Source organism: Cynocephalus volans, chromosome 3 (genome assembly GCF_027409185.1).
Source record: "Cynocephalus volans isolate mCynVol1 chromosome 3, mCynVol1.pri, whole genome shotgun sequence".
Lineage (NCBI taxonomy): Eukaryota > Metazoa > Chordata > Mammalia > Dermoptera > Cynocephalidae > Cynocephalus > Cynocephalus volans.
The window spans coordinates 146,288,582-146,308,907 of record NC_084462.1 but is presented as its reverse complement, the minus strand read 5'-3'; the positions used below and the strand labels follow the sequence as shown (position 1 = coordinate 146,308,907).

General features: G+C 43.9%; 1 protein-coding gene across 4 annotated transcripts in view; it reads right to left on the bottom strand.

Annotated features, from left to right (window-relative positions):
* Positions 1-20,326, bottom strand: part of SYNE2 (spectrin repeat containing nuclear envelope protein 2) — a 135,424-nt gene that overhangs the window by 11,484 nt on the left and 103,614 nt on the right. For all 4 annotated transcript variants that reach the window (XM_063090614.1, XM_063090615.1, XM_063090616.1 and 1 more), the window contains 7 exons: positions 11,869-12,031; positions 5,985-6,172; positions 5,345-5,495; positions 4,810-4,992; positions 3,214-3,351; positions 2,206-2,400; positions 455-737 (listed from right to left, as the gene is read on the bottom strand). In XM_063090614.1, coding sequence (XP_062946684.1) covers positions 455-737; positions 2,206-2,400; positions 3,214-3,351; positions 4,810-4,992; positions 5,345-5,495; positions 5,985-6,172; positions 11,869-12,031 — 1,301 coding nt within the window. The remainder of the gene's footprint in view (positions 1-454; positions 738-2,205; positions 2,401-3,213; positions 3,352-4,809; positions 4,993-5,344; positions 5,496-5,984; positions 6,173-11,868; positions 12,032-20,326) is intronic.

Below are 20,326 nucleotides of genomic sequence, written 5' to 3'. Positions count from 1 at the left end.
CAGCTGGAAGGAGAAAACTAACTACCCTTCATCTTTTTTATTAAAAGAATTTTGAAAATCAGGATTTTTTTTTTTTCCAGACAACTTCTGACGGTCTGAAGCAGTGGTGGGGGGAGTGTACACAGAAAGAACGGGACACTCAATCAGCTGATGCTCCGAAAACTCCACTGCAGAGATCACTGATGAGTCTGGCAAACAGCCAGAGCCATCAGTGAATGGCCTTAATGTCTGAATGTGAATTTTGTTTCCTTTTTCCTTTCATTCCACCTGTAATAGGAGGGAGCCAAATCTCAGGTAAGTTAAGAGGTGGGCAGGACAGAACATCTGAAGCCACAGAAGTCTGGGTCAGCCATAGGCTGGACTCTTGATCACTGAGAGCTGGTCATGTTGCTAAGGTGCTAAACACACAGCTAAACAGGCCAGTTTCAAGGGCTCCAGGAACCCTGGCTGTTACCTGACAGTGCAGTGTAGTATGGACCGTCCTCGTCATCTTCATGAGAGGAGGAACCCCCAACGTCACCCGTGTGATCCCACTCCAGAGGGATGGAGTCCACACTGACAGGGGTCTCGCAGCCAGACCGTTCGTGCCCAGGTGCTGGGGGCACGAGATGACAAAGGGACTGAGGACATGAGGGCTCCTCGTGCTCTCCCCTCTTACGCCAAGAATCCGTTTGGATCTCTCTAGGGTCTTCCATGTCCGTTTCATTCTCAGAGGCCTCCTTTTCATCTTCCAGGCCCTAAATTGGAGTATCCAGTTTTCAGATTTAACTAAATCATAGGCTGTTGCAGTTAGAAGGAGCATTAGAAGTCTGCCTGACTAGCAGTTTCTGAAAATAGCCGCCATTAGTATTTCTAAGGCAGCTCCAAAAAGAATCAGGTTCCCAGGTCCTGTTTGTGGTTCTTCCAGCTTAGACAATCTGGAGGGGAGCCCAGAATCTGTATTTTCCAAAAATTCAAGCTTTTTTTCCCCCAGGAAAAAAGCTGAAGTTTGATAATCTAAGTTAAACAACTTTAGAAGATAAGAAAATGGTGGCCAAAGTTTCTTTGCTGGTTAATGGCAGGTTCCTCCAAGAACGAGAACAGTTAACAAAAGGACATTAGAGTGGACTGGATAACATTCACAACTTCAAGGGCCACATGCACCAGGTTCTTTCTTTACTCTCCCCCAGTCTTACTGTCCAGTGCCTGTACTCTACTTGTGTTGTAATGCTTCTACCAGTGTAAGAAGAATGACTGTAAACTGCTGTATTTAAAAATGAGGAACTGTAAGGTAATTTTTGAGGCTACACCTGATGAAGAACGTTTTGAAGTTGGCCAGTTGGAGACACACAAAAAAGAAAAAGTTGGTCAAAGGTCATCACTAAACTTCTGGCAAACAAAGGCAGGGAACTTTGAATAATGGCCTTGACTCCACCTGAACTTCCCAAAAGCCCCTTGTCAAGAGAAACATCCGAGTTGCTTTTGAAAGCTGATGTGTTCAACACTTCAAAGGTGAGAGCAAAGCATCAGAAAGACACAAATATTAAAAGCTTCCAGACACTAAGATTGAGGAATAGGCTAATACATTACGAAGTTACTAATATAATCAAAACCAGATTGGTTATCAATGAATTCGAGGGGCAGTGACAACATGCCAGAAAAGCCCTCTACTGAGAGGTACATTGAAAAGAGATCAGAGGAGCAAGAACTTTCACCCTTTCACTGGGTAATGGGAATGTGTTTTTCATTTTTCTTAAATTAATTAATTCGTTTTTAGTTGACACGTATTGATTACACATATTTGTGGGTACAGTTTTATTTTGATACATGTATATACAATGTGTGATAATCAAATCAGAGTAATTAGCATATTCATCAACACGAAACTTTTATCATTTCTTTGTGATGAGGACATTTGATCTCTCCTACCCATTTGAGAACATACAATAAATTATTATTAATCATTGATGCCTAGCACTACTGTATACAACTAGAACTTATTTTTCCCATCTAGCAGTAATTTTATAACCAACCTCTCCCCATCTCCTTCAGTAATCTTGGCTCTATACTAATAAAAGTGGAAATAAAATTTTTCAGTGTAGCCTTTTTACCAAAAAATAAATCATGATTAGCCATTACAAGATAAGTTCTCCAATTCTTTAAAAATTCAATCAAATGTAAACTTTGAGCAGCCCAAGTGCCGTCTGTATGTGTTGTCCCCCTTACCGGAGCGTGGGAGGTCAGCCGCTGGTGGAACCGGGAGACCCTGCCAAACACTTCCTGACAGTACCGGTGCAGCTCCTCCAACTCATCTTCAATCAGCACAGCGTCCAGGGGCTCACTCTTCTGAATTAGCTGCTCCCCAAACACGATGAGCTGATCAATCTTATTGGTATTTAATGTAATTTCCTGTTGGAAGCCCTATTTAGAAGATAAGAAAGGACTTCAAAGAAAGAAAATTTCCCTGAGCATCCAGTGTCTGTTTCTTATAACAGGACCGTGGGAAAAAAATCCACGTGTCATTATTGTCTTGTTCCTTCACCTAGTACTTTAGCTTCATCAATTATTAACTAAGTGACAATGACAATTTACTAATTTAAAACAATTGTACATATTTTTCCTCCCTCCTTCTGGGCATTGACTTTCCCAATTAAAATAATTCTAAAAGTTTGACATGAATGGACATTTACAGTTATTAGGTGTGAGGGAGAGAATCTGTCTTATCCACACTTGGTGGAAACAAAATTTCCTGTAATAAGCCACAATTGGGAGTTTGCTTCTGCTCTACACAATAATAGCGTTCATTGGTGCCATGAGGGAAGGCAGCTTTCCATTTCTCAACCGCTTCTAAAATCTAGCCAAGGAGAGAACCATAGTGAGATTACACTGTAATGCAGCTACCTGTGTTCTTGGCCCCACAGGTGATACAGATTTTCTTGTTACGCCAAATATGTTGTGCTCAGACTCAAGTGCTTGAGAGACAGCATCATGTGAAGTTCTGTTTGGAACCTAAAGTGAGTTCTCCCCTCGGCCGATTGTAAATGACAATGAGAAAAAAGGGCTTTGTTCCAATGACCCCTCAACTACAATCCAGTAGTACACAGGTGGGACGCAGCCTAGCTGCTTTAAGAATTCTAGAATTTGCCCTTAGAGTATCAGGTGACATTTGTACATGGCCAGCTCTCCTCTGCAAAGGGGTGTTCTTTCGAGAGGCACTAAGGCAGCAGCCCTTACGTTCAGCTGGCGCATCTTGTCATCAGCGTCACTCTCCGAGAAGTGCTCCACGTTGGTCAGCTGCAGGTCCATCTCTGTAAGCCACACCAGGATGCTCTCTCTGGTCCCCTCAAATTCTTCCCTCTGGTTGGTGAAATGCTGTGAAATAGGAATAAAATCACGTTTGTACTGGCCACAAAACAAGAGCTGACGTAAACAGCAAGGTCATCTTTGGCCAAAATGAAAGGGTCCCAAGAGTCCTCAGAGAGAAACTGCTTCTGGGGCAGCCAGGAAGCCCCAGAAGCGCTGCACTCAGGAACCTGGGATCTGGCCCTGACTGGTTGATCCAAACAAGCTCCCCCACTTCTCTGAGCCTCAGCTTCTACGCTGGCAAGTGAGGGAGGGTGTGAGAATGTCCATTATGATCTCTAAGGTCCACTCAAGCATTTGAAATTCTGTAATTCTCTAGCCGAAGTCAGTGATATTCCTGTCCTTTGAGGAAACCCCTGTGGGGCCAGGCCAGGCACTCTGCCTGTTTTTACCTACTAGGCTTCTGCAGAAACTTTTATTTGACGGAAGGATTTAGTAGCTTCGAGATGGAAAAGCACTTTGAGATGGAAAAGTCTCAGGGTTGGGCCTGGCCTAGTGCCCCATTTGCCTTCACTGATATAATTCTGAATGTGTTTCCCCAGAGAAAGAAGACCCAGAGGAGGAGATTTATCCCCTCCAAATAAAGGATGCCTCTCCGGTTACCTCATAAATGGGCAGCTAATTCTCAGATAAACATAGCATCTGTGCCAAATGTGGGTTTAGACTGGTAACAGTCAAATTAGCAGGAGATAAAAAAAATTAATGTAAGGGAGTTGTCTAGATTACTAGAAAAGCTAGATAATGTTTTCCTGAGAGGTTTTAAAAAAAAAGTCTGGATTCTCATCTTCCTAGAATGGTTTCAAGAGCCTTCTGCCCTGAAAACAGAGGCAGGAATTACAATTACATCCTGCGGTCCGTTCAGTTTACATCTGGACTCACAAATATTTATACAGTATGTCCTCTGAATTACAGAAGTCAAAGGTGAATATTTACATTCAAAAACCAAACCCAACCTCAGGTTAGTCAGTGTGCTCTGAAGCTCAGAGAATAACCTTCGTCCCCAACCTCCACAATGTAGAGGGGCTCATGCGTTAATATACTCTGTCCATATTCCTCAGGGCAAGAACCAATGGGGCACATAAGATAGACAGGTGGGCAAAGCAGGCTCTTTCCAGAGGCCTGTGTGTTGCCTTCACCAGGCGAGTGAAACGGTGCCCAGACTCTGCAGGCAGCCTGTGTACTAACATGCACAACCCCAGGGGTTACAGAAGTTATAAAAGGGGGTGTGTTTTGGGAACACAAATCACATAAACAGGCTCTGCCTAAGAAGCCCCACATGCAAATCCCTCTTTGAAAATATGAAGTTGGCAGCTTTGGGCTCGTTTGTGTTGGAAGAATGTTAAGACAGCTGAAGCCTTAAATCAAATCTTCTACCCGTTGCTTTGTGTTACCAGCTTGCTGTTGCATATCCCATATCACTTCTCCCCAAACATCTACAAATAGCCCCAGTGACGCAGAGAAGGCTACCCTGAGCCTCCGCAGGATGGCTGTGACCCGCTTTTGGAGGTTGTCCCAGCGCTGGTTGCCCTCGTGGACCATCTGCTTCAGCTTGCTGGCCGCGTCCGTGCGGTTCTCCCGAGCCAGCCGCCGGTACTGCTTGTTGATGAGCTCCAGCTGGGTGAGCCTCTCGTGGATCTGCCGCTGGAAGGCCTGCAGCACAGAGGTCAGAGACACAGCATGCCAGAGTGCCAGGACCCCCAGACCCCGAGCAAGCAGCCGCTTCAAGTGCTTAACCCCCAAGCTGCCAAGCAACAGAGGCCTGACTCTACCAGTTCCTTTGAGGCTAGCCAGAGAACAGGCTTTCAGGCCCATCGCATAGCAGTTGGCACAAATCGGCAATGTCTGGCCAAGCTGTCTTAGCAGCTGGGGGTGGGTTGTGGACTGTGCAGCTCTCGCTGGAGGTGGGGGACGCCAGGCAGTTAGAAGCAGTCATCTTTGCAGCTCCTGAGCCTACTACAGGCTTGGTTATTGTCATGAGAACTGGGACAGAGACACTGTTTACCTCAAACCTCTTCAGCTCTTCTTTGGCATTTGTGTACAACACCTCTGAGGAATTCGGGCAGGCCGCTGTTCTCTCGGCGGACTTGAGCCAGTCCTCAAAGCGGGAATAATCATCTAAAAACTTCTGCCACAGGCGCCATGTCTCCTCAATTCTAAGAGGAGGAAAGCAACATAACACAAGCCACCCATTTCAACCCTGTGCTTTCATACTTCCATTTGCCCCAATTCCAAACTGCTTACACTCTGTTTAGTAGGAGAGACCCTGGATGCCAGGAAATAACCAGGATGTCATTTCTTGTCTGTACACCGCCCTCCTGGGAGTGCCAGCACCTCAGAGCTCCTGCTTTGCAGAGGTTAAAACACAGGAGATGGGGCTGCATCCGCTACTTTATAGCTAGGCCAACAGAAGTACAGCAGCTGGCCCCCAGCTATGCCACAAGATGCAGGAGAACTGGGAAAGACATTACCCACACTGTGTTTTTCTTGAAGAATTTCTTTAATAGGCACCTACTGGCCTTCTCTGCCAATACCCGGCACACTTCTAAGTGAGGAGAACAGACAGCTTCTGTTATTGATGTCTGAAGGGTGTGCTGAGTTCAGCTGGCCACGTTTGAAAGGTTTAGGGGCAGCCCAGTTCTTACTTCATGCGCCGCTCCATTGACATGGCACAAATGTTCCGCCAGCGTCGGTCCAGGCTTCTGGTGGTCTGCTGGATTGAGTCACACTCGGTCTCATTTGCACAGGCATCGGAGTCATGCAGTAGGACATCACAGATGTTAAACACGGACTCCACCCCTGCACTGTGTTGTTCAATATCTCGCTGCAGATCCTATGATTACAACAGGGGAAGAAAATCCTTGGGGGGGTGGTGGTGGGAGGGTCATCATCAAAGGATCTCTGCTCCTCCCTCCCTCCCTCCCTTCTCCCAGCCCAGTGGGGACAGCCCTGGGTGCATTTCTACTTTGGGATAGCAACACACACTGACACCCTCTCATCTTGTGCTGTCAGCACCTGACCCGAAGCCTAAACACAGGCAACATTTGCAACTTATCTGTTGCACTAGGTGAGGGGTGGGAATGGTGGTGGGTGCCCTCTACACACTGAGAGGGGGCACTGCTGACTCTTTGAGAGCCCACAGACTGTGGGCATGGACAGGATCTAATCCATTCCATCCAACCCCAAAAGCCTCCAATTTAGACTTGGATTTGGGGATGTCTTCTTTAGAAATTGATTCTTTTCAGCAGGAACTAAAACTTACACAACAGAAACTCTTAACTTTCTGTAGGTCACAGAATCCCTTAATCTATACTATGACTTTGTGCTGTCTTTACACACACACCAAATTGTGCATGCAGCTGCATAGGTGTACGCAGCCTCCCCATGAGCCCATCCAAGGCTCCATGGGTCCAACGGAAGAATTCTGGGGCAGAGACCTCACCTCTCCAACTGATAGGGTCCAGCCAAGGCTGTGGTTTGGGGAGGGTGGTCCTATAATGGTGATAGTGATGCAGTTCCCCAGTTTGGGAAAAAGAACATTTATGAAGAGAAAATGCATGGTCATAGGAAAAAACAGAAAACCTCTTTAAGAATAAACATGGCATATTCAGTTATCAACAGAGACTACTTCTACACACCATGGGTGGGCTGGGGGGGAGGGAGAGAGATGAGGAGCCTGTTTTGTCATTTTAAAAAATTTTTTAATTAATTTTTAAATTTTTAATTAATTTATTTTTTAAATTTTATTTTGTCGATATACATTGTGGCTGATTATTGTTGCCCATCACCAACTGTTTTGACATTTGGAATGAGTTAGGGTTCCCTTGATATCCACACTCTGTGACAAGTGACATGAGACCACGCCATTAGTTTTAGTATCCAAATTACATTGTGAAACAGCAAAGGCATAGTTAAATTCTACTTAATAATGCAGGATGAGTGTCCCTAATCTGAAAATTCAAAATGCTCCAAAATCTGAAACTTTTTGGGCATGACACGACTCTCAAAAGAATTTGTTCATTGGAGCCTTTCAGATTTTCAGATTAGGGATACTCAACCTGTATGCATTCTGCAAATATTCTAAAATCCAAAAAAAATCTGAAATCCGAAACACTTCTGGTCTTAAGAATTTTGGATAAGGGATACTCAACCTGTATACCAATTTCTGAAAATTTACAACACTCTATATAAGCCACTATTAACTACACTAAATACACTTCCTTAGATTCAACAAAGTCCAGTTTACAAGAGGATTATTATTATTATTATTTTTTGTCTTTTTCGTGACCGGCACTCAGCCAGTGAGCGCACAGGCCATTCCTATATAGGATCCGAACCCACGGCGGGAGCGTCGCCGCACTCCCAGCGCCGCACTCTCCCGAGTGCACCACGCGATCGGCCCAGAGGATTATTTTATAAATGGTGCCTACCTCGGTCTACAGAAGAGGCTGTATAAGGTTTATTAAAGGTCACCTTGATATTTCGATAATTTTGGAGATGATTATCATATTAGTAGATAGGACTAATATTTTCTTTTCTTCTGATAAAAAGAATTTGGATCATTGTGTTCAGGTGGATATGAGAGAATAAAATGCTAACACTCCAACCACATTTGGAAATTAGGCAGTTCCTAACACAGATCCTTAGTAAAAATGAGCACCACAAAGCTACATTCAGAAGAATTGTATTTTCCATTTGGTCACCATGTGTGCCCTGTGAAGAGAGATGTGCAGGGTGACGTTTTGAGCTCTGCAGCACAGGCACAGTGCCTAAAATGCTACAATGGTGGGAGTCTCCTAGAGTCAATATGAGGACTAGATTTAAAATTATGTTTAACTAGAATTCCAGTTTTAAGAGTTGTTGCTGGTTCATGGAATTGTCATAGCCTTTTAAAAAATATGCTAGTATTGATATATTTTAACTATTAAAATAGTAATTTAAGAACCCTAACACTGGTGCTAAATGAGTAATACCGACAATTGTCATTGAAAAATGCCCATGACCTCATCTGGCTCCATATGGGTAGGATCTAGTTGAAAAGCACAGAGAAAGTCTAGTCTGTGGATAAACATGAAGGCCATGTATTAGGCCATGTATTTTAATAGACTCTTTGCAGTGACCTTACCTATTTATTTAGCTATATTGAATAAACGGGCTAAAGAAAACTGATTAATATACAGGGTAAATGGTAGTAAGAAATGAGCTCTACAATAATTTATAAAAGACCATCGACATCTTGGTTAGAAAATAAAAATAAAAAGCCCCAATATTTTCAAAATTTCCCTAGAAATCCTTTGAAAACACCAAAGAATGGCCTACTGATGTTGTGTACAAACTAGTTACCTTGTACAATATAAACTGGTGGACCACATTTTAAAATGCAAACCATTCAAGTGCTAGAAGAGTAACATTTTATAAACTGAAATGGTCTTACTAATAGTACCCACTGAAACATGAGTCTACACAATAGATTTCAGAAATTGTCCAAACCCAGAGAAGAACTGAATTTAAGACACAACATAAAATGATGCAAACGACTTTTGCCAACAGTTCTGGAAACAGACTCCTTTTCATTTTATTTTTCTGCCCCTGAGTATGTGACACAGAGCACTGAAGGTGGGAAAGAGCTGGGGGAGGGCAGCAAGAGGATACGGGGCAGAGGTGAAACTGGAGGAGAGAACACAGCCAGGAAGAATGCGCATAAAAAGGAACCAGAAAAATAAGATAAAGAGGGAAAAGAAGAAAAACAGGCTGAGAATGGAAAATCACATAGGGTGGAACCCCTGGTGGTGGCTCTAGAATGTCTCTGCGGGAGGGGCTTGGGTGGCAAGTCAGGCAGGATAGTATTGGGGAGTGCTTTAGGGGGTTTGGGGTGAAGCTGAATTGGCCCACTTGGGAGGGGGCTATTGGTAATTACAGAATGGGAGGGTAGATAACAATCTTCCCAAGCCACCATCTGGTGCACCCAACAGGGAACCGACAAGCCAAGAAAAACTAGGAGAGAGATGCTGAAGACTCAGACGGAAGTGGTTCATGATTTACAAGTATCACAATGTTGCCACCACTTCCTTTGCATTTTGTAGATGATATATTCCATAGGATAAAACAGGAATATATCCCTTATTACCTTATACTTAAAAGAGTCTACATAAGAAAGGAGAAACAAAAAGAACTCTTATGGGGTTTACCCCATCCCCCACCAGGTTCCCAAGGACATTACAATGAGGATCCAGGGACACCATGGTTCTTGACCATTTTGGGGGGCTGAGGGCTTTTGCAGAAAGCAATACTAGGTGATTCCAAGTTCTTACGTCTTATTTTTGAAGCAATCAAGCAATTATTATATTTAATTAACAAAGGAAACATAGGTACGATTTATAAAAATGACCCGTACATAATTCTTCTGTGTGACAGATTTCTGTTTTCAGTCTTCCGGATGAGCTATTTAAGGTCTGGGCTTAGTATAATAAACACACAGTTACTCATTCTTTTTAAGAAACACACAAAGTTTCCTGAGACCATCTGTGGTAGGCAGAATAATGACACCCCCAAAGATGTCCAGATCTTGATCCCAGAACCTGTGAATATGTTCGGTTACATGGCAAAGGAGAACTAAGTTTGCTAATCAGCTGACCTTAAAATACGGAGATTATCCTGGATTATCTGGGTGAGCCCAATGTAATCCCAAGGGAAGCAGAAGAAGAGGGTCAGAGGGAAACATGGCTATGGGAGAAAGGCACGGACAGATGCAGTGTGGACAGCTGTGGAGCAGGAAGGGGCATGAGGCAAGAAATGAGGGTGGCCTCTAGAAACGAGAAAGGGCAAAAGAAAGGGCAAAGAAACGAATTCTCCCCTAGAGCCTCCAGAAGGAACGCAGCCCTGCTGACACCCTGACCTTAGCCCAGTGAGACCCAATATCCGCTTTCTAACCTCCAGAAGTACAAGCTGATAAATGTGTTTTTAAACTGCTAAGTGTGTAGCAATAGAAAGTAATACAGCGTCTAACTTCTTTACAGGAATGGTAATCCTGATGCCAACTCCATAATTTCTTTTGGTCACCAAGGGATAAGAATTCCAGTATGATGATGCTGAATTGTATAAAGAAGGAAGTTTCAAATCAACCAGATTGAAATTAATGTACCACTTCAGTATGGGAACAAACAAGGCCAAGAGAATGGCAGTTGCTCCAAATTGTATGTTTTGGGGAATAAATTCCCTGCAATTTAATGTTTTGTTACACTTCAGATTTATAAAAAGTTAACACAATTATCAGCCCCTGCCAAATGTCGCCAGCCATTCTGTAAGAGGAAAGATATTGCTGGCTTCCACGTTATTTACTTGAAAAAACTCACCCCTGAGGGTAAATCATTCTTTACAAGGCCTTGTCCATTAAGAGACTATTCAAAGAAATTCATCTTAGTGGATCAAACTTGTAAGGAAAGCTGATAACGTTCAGTAGCTATGACTCCACTGAGTAGGGCATTAAAATCTCTGCAATGTCCATTAGAAGTCCATGGATACTTATATCAATATTCTTTTCTCCACAAAGCAAAGACAGAATCTAGGTGATCTCAATGAAAAAGACACAACTAAATTTCTGAGGCTAAGAGGAAAAACCAGTATTTTTAATTTGTAGCATTACTAAATCACACCAGTTTGAAAGCCAGAGAATAGGCATCATTTAAACAGTAATTGTAATAGCACTTTAAAAGGTCAAGAGCAAAATCAAATATTTAGCTCTATTTATGGTAGCATGAAATGTCATTTGTTACCATTAAAAAGACGGACTTGAATTCAAGAGAATTTATCATTAAAGGGTCTAGTAGACTTCTGGCCTTGAATTTGGTGAAAAAATCTCAGCCCCCAACTCTGTCTGAGCACCTGGGATACGCAGTGAGGATGAGGTGTTGGAGGTCTAACGTGAAGAAAACAGATGCGAATCTGAGAATCATATTGTTTATATGGTTGGAACACAATTCACCCACAGCTCTGAGGAAAACAGAAATGAACAAAAACTACAGAAAAAATAAGATAAACTTACCTGTTTTTTTTAAATACAGACAAACTTGGGCAATGCACATGAGCATGGGCATGTAACCATGAACCCATGGAAGGCAGGAAAGTGGATTCCATAAACCAGTGATGTCAAAATACACCTGCCAGGTTAGTGCAATGACAAATACTGGCAGCACTCAGAGATTTTCAAACCGCAGAATTTCCAGGGCTGGCTCAGAGCATGCATAACAAAAGGCATAACAAAAATGCACAGAGCACTGCAGCTCTTGGGACGCCTCCTAAACTATTGGTTCAAGCATGTTCCTTATTATACCTTTTCTGGTTTTAATTTTTTCTTTTCGGAAGCTCTAATAGACACACACAGTAGACCCCATGAAAGTTTTCCTTGGTTAGAAAAGTTATTTTTCTTTCAATTCACTGCCTTCCAAGACTATATTAAAGCACAACAAAGATCGAAGTTAGCACACATCGTAGACACCTGTGTCTTACGAGAGCCCATTTCTGAGCGCCCACCTGCTGCTCGGCGAGCCTCTTCTGGATCTCCTGATCATCGCAGACGTCATACACAACAGGCTTAGAAAGCTCAGACTCAATTCGAGCCAACCAGGTGCGCAGGTTGCTCATGTTTTTGTCTAACTGCTGAATAAAAGCAAACGTCTCCTTCAGCTTCTTCACCCTAAATGTATTTGCAGGGAAAAAAAAGAGATGGAAAACAAAAACCTAACATTTAGTGGTGAGAAGAATGGGCCAGTAAGGGCATTAGACAGTAAAAAGGAATCCACACTGCTTTGATTTTACAGCAGGAACAACTCTTACATCACCAGATATGAGTTTTCACAGAATACGGAACAATTTGCAGAACTGTTGACTCGGCTGATTTTCAAATGGTCTCAGAGTTAATCCATCCATGCAAATATGGAAGTCCTATCACTTCCTGTTCCTGACTTCTGTCCAGTTTCTGTCTTGGATCTACCCAAGATTGCAGCAGCCAGTGATCTACCCTGACAAATTAAAGATGTCACACGCCTGGTTCACTTGGTGGTGTCTGGCCCTAGATACCTCTCAAGGGACCCTCCTCTTTGAGCCAGCACAGAACATGTGACAAACTCTACCACTTCAGTAGGAGGGGTTGAGGGTGCTGTACCCATCAAACCAGCCCATGTGGGTACATTATGGGCATGTCAGAGAGGGAGGGGGCATAGGATTTGAACATAAGCACAGTTCTAACGCCATCTACCTCACCAGTGTGCCTTAATGCCCATCCAGCCGGCTTCACATGGAGCAGATCTGAAAGAACTTGTGGCATCAGTGTAACTTGATGAACTCACTGGTTTGTCAACAAGCTTTCAAGGAGCAGTAATGATGCAGATGCTGAGGGAAAACATCATTTTTTGTCTAGAAACTGAAATAAAATGCTTCCGTAAATTGCTTTCATGAACGTCTTGGTAATCTGTGGGATTTTTAGTTAATGGCCACAATAGAAAGATCCCGTTATCAATACTCATGTTGGAAGGTGCCAGCAGAACTGCAGCCCATAGCTGATAGCACTGGGAAGACAAATCGGGGCACTGACCCTAACTTGCAGCAAACACCTGCACCCCACGCCACCATCATCTCTCACTTGACGGAACAGCCCACTACCGCCTCCTTGCCCGCCTGCCCCACTGAAGTAGGCAAGTCTGGAGCCAGAAGGCAGTCTGATCCCTGCTCACAATCCTTCAACAGTCCTCACGCTACCCTGACAAACTGGATTAATCCCGATCTTTTAAGTATCACAAGCAATCAATGGCCACTGTGCCCTAACCCTGCATTTTGCAAAGCGGCTCCTCTTTCCTTCTGGAGTTTCTACCCACAGCTCACGGAGACGAGTCGGGCGCCCCTTCCCCACGTGCCCCTGCAGGACCTGGGCCCTCCTGCCTAGTGCCCTCACGGTGCCAAGTCCGCATCTCAGACACTGTGTGTCCGTTGGGACAGACGTGGTGGCCAGGCTGCATTGGGCTTGCTTCCCCTGCATGCACAGCACCTCGCACACTGCCCGGTGGGCAGGAGGTACTGACACATATTTGTTGAATGAATAAATGTGGATAAACACTTCCACTACAAGCTATGATTTAAGTAGACCACAGGAGTGTGTGTGTGTGATTTTTTGTATTTTATGATAGACCGTGGCAGCCCCGGAGACTGACTTCCAGTTCCATCTCTACTACAAGCTACTTTTATGATTTAGGGAAAATCCTTCTACCTAAGCCCCCTCGTTTGTAGTAGGCCTCTGGGGTCTCAAGCTTCAGGGAAGTAGCAGCATCTGGGTGGGGTCAGGGCCAGAGCTGTGGAAGTGAGCAGACCTGGGTCTAGGTCCCTTGCTACTATTTCAAGGTGTGCATCCCTGGAAGGTTCCTAACCTTCTGACCCCCAGTTTCCTCATTATCTGTAAACTCATCCTCTCTGCAGGTGGTGGTGAGACCAAAACAAGATGATGTACGTACAACTACCGGCATATAGTCAATGCTCAATATTACAAGCTCTTGTTATGCTGACGGGTTACACGATGCTACATTAATGCCTTCTCTACACGGCACCGGACTCACAAAGTTCCCTCATAAGTGTTTCATTCTTGACAGCACCATGAGGTGGGCAGGCTGGGAAGGAGGCCGTGTGGTTGGGTGGTGAAGAGAACGCACAGGCTTTGTGGTCAGGGTCTGGGTTTGAATCCCCATCTGTAAAATGGTGTTAACAGCAGTGCCTCCTTCACTGGATGGCTGAGAAGACGGAATGAGATATGACACATGAAAGGCATCTGGCACGATGTCTCACAGACAAACGCCCGGTAACTACGATCATGATGAGTTTCGAGGCAGTGTATGTTCCAAATTATAATCTTACTGCAAACACCACAAGGAGAAGCTCCCTTCAAAGCCACAAGATGATTTATTAAAAAGGAAGTAACAGAATACAGAGCCAGGCCTGGATATAGTTGTAACCTAGATTCCTTCCTCGTTCCCCTGTCTTTTGAGGTACACCCTCCTCACCCCAGTACATTGCTGCCCTGACTACCCAGGAACCACAGAGAATATCCCAGACAACTGCCAGGGCAGCCAGGAACCCCAGGCACCATGGAACAGGGAATCTCCCACACAGTTTGTGAGAGGTTGCCCTCCTGGAAGGCTCAGGCTGCGGAAGAGACCCAGCCATGAGAGCTTCCCATGGGTGGGGAGAAGCCCTCAGCCCAGTGACCTCTGCATCGTTCTCCTGCCCTCCCCCGCACCCTCCTCCCAGAACGACAGCCCCCGACTGCCTGCATCCAGCACCTGACCCTATTCCACCATAAGAAACTGGCTGCTTTCCTATTTAAAAAGGACAGGGCTGGCATGCATGTTTTTAAAAGAGAACAAACAAAATAACCTGGGTGCAAAAACAGGGATGTGGTGGTCTTGAATTCTGTTAACTCTGGGGGCTAGGTGTGAAATAAGCACAGGGGGAGTCTGCAGAGGGTGGAGGAATAAATTGCTGGTTTCCCTAGGACTGTGGTATCCACAATGGGGTGCTCAAGACAAACCAATGGGGTATGGGAATAAAATATTAGGCTTTCTATTGCTAATCCATTCTTTTAAATTTCTACATTGTATATACTTTATAATTAATACTTTATAAAAAGTGGAACATCTAAATAGCATGCTAACATCTACATATGCCAGACCTGTTGTGCTTCATGTGCTAGCAACTCGTTTAATCCTCACAATGATGCTATGAGATGGCTGCTGCTATTATCCCCATTCGATAGATGAGGAAACTGAGGCACAGAGATGGAAAAAAAACTCATCCAAATTTGCAGGATTCCAACCTGGGCAGTCTGATCCAGAGCTACTGTTCTCTCACATAAACCTAAATACACTAATGTGCACATATTGATTGCAGGTACAGGATGGTTTTCATTGCACAATCAGAAGTCTGGACTCATGGCTCCAGGATACATTGGAGAGTAGGGGCAGGGGGAGGTTGGGAGCCAGTCCACTGGGTGCTGCATTTTGGGACTCTTAGCCAGTGCCCATGGAGGAGGCCAAAAGGCTTAGATATGTTGCCCATGTTTCCCCTCCATGATTTTCTTTCAATATTTTACCATTTGCTTTGTCTCAAGTCCTGTGCAAATCTGAGGATTCAAAGATAACTGGAAGATAGGTCTTATCCCCAAAGAGCTCATCGCCTAATTTAGATGTAAGACTACAATACAACATAGGAGGTGATCAAAAGCTATTGAATGAGTAAATGTTCACTCATACCTTCCAATTTGTGTACTTTGTCTGTTTTATTGAAGAGGTGGCCATGTTATACTTTAAAGAATTAAAGTAAAGACCAAAACACCTTGGAGCCCTCTTACCACAAAACAATGTGCTGCTATACCACAGGCCACCTGCACTCTCACCCTGGTTCCATACTAGGCAAGTGAAGTATGACCGATGAACGTGCACACAAATCAGACGTACACTTAGGGCAAACTAAAGAGGAAGGGAAGGCGGGAGGGAATGAAGGTTGCCAAAAAAACTACAAAACATGGGCTGGCTGGTTAGCTCAGCTGGTTAGAGCGCAGCCTTCTAACACCAAGATCAAAGGTTCGGTTCCCCATACCAGCCAGCCATCAAAAACAGCAACAACAACAGCAGCAACAAAACAAAACTAAACATTCATCCAGTCATGACTTAACCCATTTGTATGTCCCAACCTCTGCCTGAAGGCGGGATGCCCCAAATTGCATGGGAATATAAATGTTGCCCCTCAGATAACCATGTTACAACTTACTCTAGGAAACATCAGATGCATTGTTGAGTTTGTGTCGTTCTGTTCTGGACAGACACTGTCATCGAATGACCACCTTCTCCCAGGTCAGGAAGTTGTTTGCCCACCCAGGCAACTGACCTCCATGTTAGGCCTCGCTAATATTACTCTTGGAAAAATTTAAATCTCGAGTTAATATTATGAAACAAGGAAATCTATTCAGAAACCAGACCGTTGGCAGAGTAAAGCAAGCACAAAGCTGCATGACATCGATCACCTAAGCAGTTTGTTTACATGGTTCCATCTCTGCACTTGCCTATGTTTCGACCCAGCTGCTCTGGACTAACACTCCTCACATATAATATTTCTCCAGAAAAAATAAGCATGATTTCCTGAGTTGAACTCCAGTTCTGAGGATCAGAACCATAACATTTTTAGGTGCAAAGGAAAGTTTCCCACCTGTATAGACTCCTTATTTGAAGGTCTGAACAGAACTAAAACATTTTTCTATGAAACTAAAAAAATAATACTTATGCCTAAGAGAGGCTATAAATCAGAAGAGTTCTTTTGCAGGGATTATGGGTAGAAATGCAGAAAGAATCAAATGAATAAAAATTTTCTTTTATCTTAAGTAGTTATGGATCAAATATAACACTGATGAACACTGTTTTCCTTCCAGAGCAAACAAAATCAAGCTGGTTAGTTCTGCATGCTAAAAGCTAAGTCTTTTACAATGCATGACAGAGGCTTTAAATATAAAATTCATGCACATAGAATAATTTACCTCTCAGTCCTATTCTCTACATGCTAAGGGATCTACCATTACATTATAAAAGCTCTAGATCAGTATAAGTTAAAAAGATTCCTATGCCAATGTGGACAGCATAACTTAAAAAATACTAAGGAGAACTGAGACGGTCAAAGTATCTGAATTTGTACTCAAAAAAACAAATAGCTGTCAGGTGCTAAAAAGACTATATAAATCCTGTACGACTGTTATCTTTTTGAATGACTAAACATTTTGATGGTAAAATAACCAATTACTCCCAGTTCTTGAAGCCCTGATTTGGGGGCATGGACATTACAATACACGTTTGAGCTAATCGCCTCTTTGAAGCATTTTGTCGCCGGAGGCTTCCATTTTCAGCACAGCACAATCACGTCTCTTGCCCTGCAAGCTGCAGACACCACACGCACGCTGACGCTGGGAAAGAACCCATCCCCCGACGGCTGAGCACACACACTCCACAGCCACCATCTCATCGGTGATTGCTATTGTAACCAGAATGAGACAGCCAGAGAGCAAGACACACAGAGAGAGCCGCCGCCTCGGCCCTATGCAGAGCTGACGGCTGAAATGGCACTTACTGTTTATGGGAAAAAATCATTCCTTCTGTTTAAGCGAAAGCTCCAAGCTCCCGGCTGCACCTGCACCTCCCAGGGCCGAGCAGCCCCTCCCCCCGCCCGGCGTGCCCTCTTCATTCACTGGTTCAGCATCTTGCACAGAGGCGGACACGGCCCTCCCCAAGGCTCCTGTGGGCACGGCGGCTCGCAGGCACGGAGCAGTGTCAGTAGCAAAGGAAGACACCTTCTTCTCTGCTACTGCAATTTTTAATCTCAGTTTTCTCCCTTTCAACAAACAAATGTCTCCAGCTCTCTCCTCGCACACACAACTGTCTTTGTTCTGACGCTACAGGATTGCAATGCTGGGAGAAGAAAGTCACAGTGTTATCTTGGGTATGGGTTATTTATGAAGTGCTATAAACTGAGGGAAGAAAGATTTGGGGCATGCCAAAGAGGATTTCTGTCCTCCTCCTGTTAAATTCCTGTTTCAGGTTTAAAAGAAATGGTGACATCTGAAGCCCCTGAGTCCAACAGGAATGCCTTCCTCTCGCCCTCCTAAAGAAGAAATTTCCCACGGGAGTTTTCTGCCCTGCCCTTTGAGTCCTGTGCATCCAGGTCTAGGAGGGGCAGAGAGCTCAGTTAGTCCATCAGCTTTGTGTAGAACAATTTTGTCATGCAGTATAAATGGAATGTAAGACCTTTCAGAGGAAGACATTTTGTAATTTTCCCCTTATCCCTAGCCTTGGTTTTCCTAAGGGGTCCCGAGTGTCCAGCCCCTTCTTGGGCTCACTCCCAACCTGTGAGACTTGATGGTGTCAATCATCTCTAACGAATTCCTAAAGCCCAACATTTAGTGATTGTTATATCTCCACCTTGAGACACCACAAACACATTCTAGACCAGTGGAATTCTTGTGCAGATTTGGCAACTGTTCTCCCAAAATGCAGCACCTGACCAATTCATACCTACATGCTTGGCTATTCCTGCAACCTGTTAAGTATGAACCCCTGAGACAGCACAGTGGACCTGCCTGACGCTGGACATGAGGCCCTTGGGGGAGCTCCCCGACCCTCAGGAAGGCATTTCTGCAGGGCCCGGTGCAGCAACCACTGTTCCGGAGGTAGAAAGATCAGGCTGAGGGGAACGACGGTGGATGTGGGGAGCCAGACCTCATACGTGGCTTTCTCTATGCTAAAAGAGTCTCCAAATCCTCCTAGTCCCACTGGATCAGGCAACTGGCTAAGACCAGAGCGAGTCAACTTTATGACTAGCAGCATTGTTTGGTCTTCCAAAATAACCTTGAAAAAATACAGATAAAAGGAGAGCAATGAAAAGTTTTATCAGTTTAAAAAGGCACACATCTCCCTGCCCATTCTGCAATGGCTGGAAAAACAATCTCAGCACATGGTTGCCATGGTGATAACTTCTGAATTTAAACATTTTAATTGCTACCTTATAAAGTAGGTGGGCTTTTTACGCTGGTAGGTAAAATGTGAAAATTATGCTTAGTTTAAAAATTGTCTTTTCACAGACCTGATAGTTCTGACAGCGAGAAAGTAATTTAGTTTAAAAAGGAAGGGACCAGTTTTTGAGGTCATATGGTGCTATGACTGAGTCCCTCCTTCATAACATTGACTTAAGGATGTCAAATCTGTTAGTGGTGCTACCATCAGAGAGAAATTCAGGAGAAAGGTAACAACATTCTTGACATTTTCACTTAAGGGGACAAAGCTGCTATGTTCCTTTTTCCATAATGCACATTTAGAAAATACAGATAAGCAAAAATGAAAATTAAAGTCACCAATGATCCCAACGTGAAGAGATAACCAAGGTAAACATTTTGGGGGTATGTCTTCCCATTTAACTGCATCTGTTTCAGGCACTGAAAGCTTTTATCAGATCTTTCACACATGCTGCTAGAAAAGGTCTTTCTAAAGAGCCCCCACCCTCGACCCAGGTCTTTGAAGAGGCTCCCCCAAGATGAAAAACCAGCCGGGGTGACTCACTAAAGACACAGCCAAGGTTTGATTAATGAAATGGAGAGGGGGTGCTGGGAAACAAAAGTATATGAATTTTTAAGGAGTTCAACCACTAGGTTTTTTAAAACAGGGTAGACACCCACACATGAGATTATGTGGCAGGTTGAGTCCTTCTCTAGCATCAGTCCCACTGAGGGATGGTATGCAAGGACCCTTGTTTCAGAGCCTCAGTCTGTGCTGGCTGAAGCAAGTTAACCTTGATCTTTCGCTCCATCACCCAACATTTTGTACCTGAACTGTTTCCAGGTAACCCAGCTTCCTGCAAAACAGAGGATCATGCATATTGGTAGTTCTGAAAAACTACTTCTGTAATTTTGTCATTTCTCCTGCATTCAGGTTTTGCTGAGCCACTTTCCAAAAATATTATCTAAGAAAACATGAGGACGAGGAGGAGCTGCTTGCTACAATTAAAAAAAAAAAAAAGTTTAACTCTTTAAACTTTATTTAAACTGCCAAATGAGCATAGTACATATAATTAATATTTCTTGTCATCAAATCAGATTGGGTTCTAGAAAATTACACCATTCACCAAAAAATATATAGTGCTTTAAATGGCCTCTATTGATGAAATTACTAGCATGTTTCATAAGAGTTTAATTGTCACAAATATAAGACGCTACCGGAAGGCCACAAGAACTGCTAAAAGCTCCCCCAGCAACTTTGATGGAGATCAAAAGTTATGTGAATTTTAATGCCCAGACCAGGGCCTACGTAATCTCACGTGAATGTGACGTAGGCTCCCCGACCCCCCTAGGATAAGGTTATTTCAGGAGATGGATCCTTCAGGTTCTTTGCTTTAAGGATTTTATAAAAGCAAAAGA